We start from the raw sequence: 2,522 nt of genomic DNA, 5'->3' as shown, positions 1-2,522 counted from the left end.
CCCCCGCCCCTCATCTGGTCGGCCCTAAGCGCATCGGCCACCCTCTGTCAGCCGGACCTAAAACAGCGCATGAGTGTAAGATTGCAAAGCACCACGACGACATGCGCGGCCAGCTGAGCGAGCGCGCCTGTCGGTCCGCGGGTCGGCAACCCATCAGGCGCCGCTGGCGCCCGGCGGTCAAGTGAGCGAAACTGTCACAACGGGCTGCAAGCCGTACGTCTGGGGTGCGGCCAGCCTAAGGTCCAACTTTTCGGAGCACGGGAAGCATGGGAGTTCGCAGGCGAGAGGGGGTGGAGGAAAAGAGTGACCCTAGGCTGGTCTGCCAGTAAAGGTATCGGCGGGAGCTGGACGGAGGGCTGTAGAGTCGCACAGTGCATGGGCGGAGCTTGCTGGCTGGTCTCACCCACAAAGTATACTCTGTGGCCCGGCCCCGCTCCGGCACCACCATTAGAATCCTTGTCGTCTGCTGCTCTCTACTCGGCATGGCGCGGCATGCGGGCGCTATCGCCGCGCGTGGAGTGCCGCCCGCCCTCCGCCCCTCCGCCGAGGAGCACATGCTGCAGCCTGCAGCCAGCTACCGGGGCCCGCTGGCGGAGCAAAGCAAAGCTGCTTCCTAGTGCTGGATGCTGGCTAATGCGTCCCTCACCAACCCCAATCGAGGCAGATCTCAGAAATAAATGCTATTTAACACCAATTAAAAAATGTGGCTGGCAGGGCTGGCAGAAGGGGTAGTGACTGATGAGACTTATCCAAAGTTCAATACTTTACTTATCAAATAGATCATATACAAAAGAACTCCACATGTGGATTTCTTAGACAAGTGGAATATTTCAACAGATTAATTAAAACGAATTACAAGTAACACTTAACATGACTGGGCAAACCAAGTTGCAAACTCATTTTGAAATCCTACTCTAAAGTCAGAAGTTCAGGCCGGAGGTGACCACAGTTACCCATGGTTAGCAAGCCAACTCTTCCATTTGGTCGAATGCGTACCCATGAAATACTAGCATGATGCAAGTTTATGCGTAGCCAAGCCTCAGGAGGAAGTTGTAGTGCCCTAAGTTAAGGAAACAAAATAATAGGAGTCACAATTTTATAAGAAATTGACCATTATTATCAACTTGACAAAAACTGAAAGATTGGGAAAGAAAATACCTGCAAACAAAGTACCGAATAACATTAGCATGACATACTACAATGTCGTATGAGTCCTTCTCCTGATGCTGATCAGCTCGGTAAAAATAGTTGCGGAATGCTGCTTCAATACGAGATCCATCTTGGAAGAAACACTGCAAAAAAATATAACACATTGTACAAAACTTTATGGTAAAAAAATAACCATGTAGGAAAAAAAACGTGTAGAAAATATATTTACATATTCATGAGGTTCCCAAGATTTTCGAGGTGGTTCAGGTGGAAATGGTGCACCCTCTTCCAACATACTATCATTTTCAACTGGCAATGAACTCATATTCAAGCGACTTAAAATATGGTCACCAGTTTGTTGAGCCCTTGTCATAGTTGACCTGACCATTCGGCTGTATGGAAGGTTCAATGCCAACAGTCTGTCACCGGTGGCTTGTGCTTGCTCGATTCCTAAAGATGATAAAATCTTTTAAAAACATGATCCCAACCAATAGAATTTGCAATGGTATGAATCAGTACTACCTTTCTCTGTAAGAGTTCGCTCAGCATCATAGAACCTGTTAGCCTGATGGTACTGCCCATGACGAATAAGGATGATGTTGCGCGAGGCTTTGGGCTTTTTTTCTGCTATTTCTTTGCTATAACGGATATCATCTTCGCCACCTTTAGATGGACGTACCAAAAATGAAGGTTCTCTCCTATGCAAGTAGTAAACAACGAACAGAAAAATGCCATGTAGATGATTACGACACATTTTCTGACAAGCTTCAAAATTTGAAGTATCACTTACCTGTCCCAGTTGTAATCCCATTTAGTTGTCTGGAAAGGCTCATCATGAAGTTTTGATGAATGCACAGATTCAGTACGGAATTTTTGAGCCGCTTGTAGGACTCTACTGTTGTCATTCGAACAGTACAACACACCCGCACCGACAGCCCCTAAACTAACGGCTAAGATCCTCTTGATGGTAGCCATAGCTAACCGTGACGGCGTGACAGAACGACCCACGACGACCAAGACGACACGCAAGTGTGGACAGTAACTACAGTAAAATAACTAGGCGAACATGCTGCCGTTATCTGTCAGGCTTACCTTAGCCTCAAATAATGCTTCCTAAGCGTGTGGTGGTGGGGTTCTTGCTTGCTTGTTTTTCCAAATCAGCTGCGAAACAAATGACGGACGGCGACCGGCACCGGTTGCCCGGCTTATTTGCAGGGAGCAATTCGATTGGCTGACGCTGTTGACCGCGTTTACCGCCAAGAGCAACAAAATGAGCGCGATGTTTTAATTTTGTTTTCAGTTGAGGTGTTTGAGGAGGAGGGGGTCACATAATCTGACATAAATCCACAAACCACGAATGTAAAGGAGAAAAT

The 2,522-nt window shown here is 47.4% G+C and overlaps 2 protein-coding genes across 4 annotated transcripts in view; both read right to left on the bottom strand.

Annotated features, from left to right (window-relative positions):
• The window catches only part of LOC113211805 (uncharacterized), a 43,089-nt gene extending 40,689 nt beyond the window's left edge, over positions 1-2,400 (bottom strand). The window contains exon 1 of one of the 3 annotated variants that reach the window (XM_052269758.1): positions 2,242-2,400. The gene's annotated coding sequence lies outside the window, so the exon portion shown is untranslated. The remainder of the gene's footprint in view (positions 1-2,241) is intronic. The other 2 variants (XM_052269757.1, XM_026430290.2) reach the window with 2 other exon arrangements.
• LOC113211808 (serine/threonine-protein phosphatase Pgam5, mitochondrial-like) lies at positions 746-2,273 on the bottom strand. Its single transcript, XM_026430293.2, has 5 exons — positions 1,940-2,273; positions 1,672-1,847; positions 1,379-1,599; positions 1,159-1,292; positions 746-1,060 (listed from the first exon to the last, which is right to left on the bottom strand). Exons 1-5 carry the CDS (start codon positions 2,122-2,124, stop codon positions 910-912), a joined length of 867 nt encoding a protein of 288 aa, XP_026286078.1. The 5' UTR covers positions 2,125-2,273; the 3' UTR covers positions 746-909.
• Positions 2,401-2,522: the final 122 nt, after the last annotated feature.

The sequence above is a fragment of the Frankliniella occidentalis genome, unplaced genomic scaffold (genome assembly GCF_000697945.3).
Source record: "Frankliniella occidentalis isolate FOCC.00 unplaced genomic scaffold, Focc_3.1 Scaffold101, whole genome shotgun sequence".
NCBI lineage: Eukaryota > Metazoa > Arthropoda > Insecta > Thysanoptera > Thripidae > Frankliniella > Frankliniella occidentalis.
Note: the sequence above shows the minus strand (reverse complement) of the source record. Positions and strands in the feature narration are given on the sequence as shown.

Coding starts and splice junctions, on each gene's coding strand:
- LOC113211808 (XM_026430293.2), bottom strand. CDS start 2,124: ATGGCTACCATCAAGAGGATCTTAGCCGTTAGTTTAGGGGCTGTCGGT. Junction 1,848..1,939: donor TGGGATTACAACTGGGACAG/GTAAGTGATACT, acceptor CTACTTGCATAG/GAGAGAACCTTCATTTTTGG. Junction 1,600..1,671: donor GCGAACTCTTACAGAGAAAG/GTAGTACTGATT, acceptor TATCATCTTTAG/GAATCGAGCAAGCACAAGCC.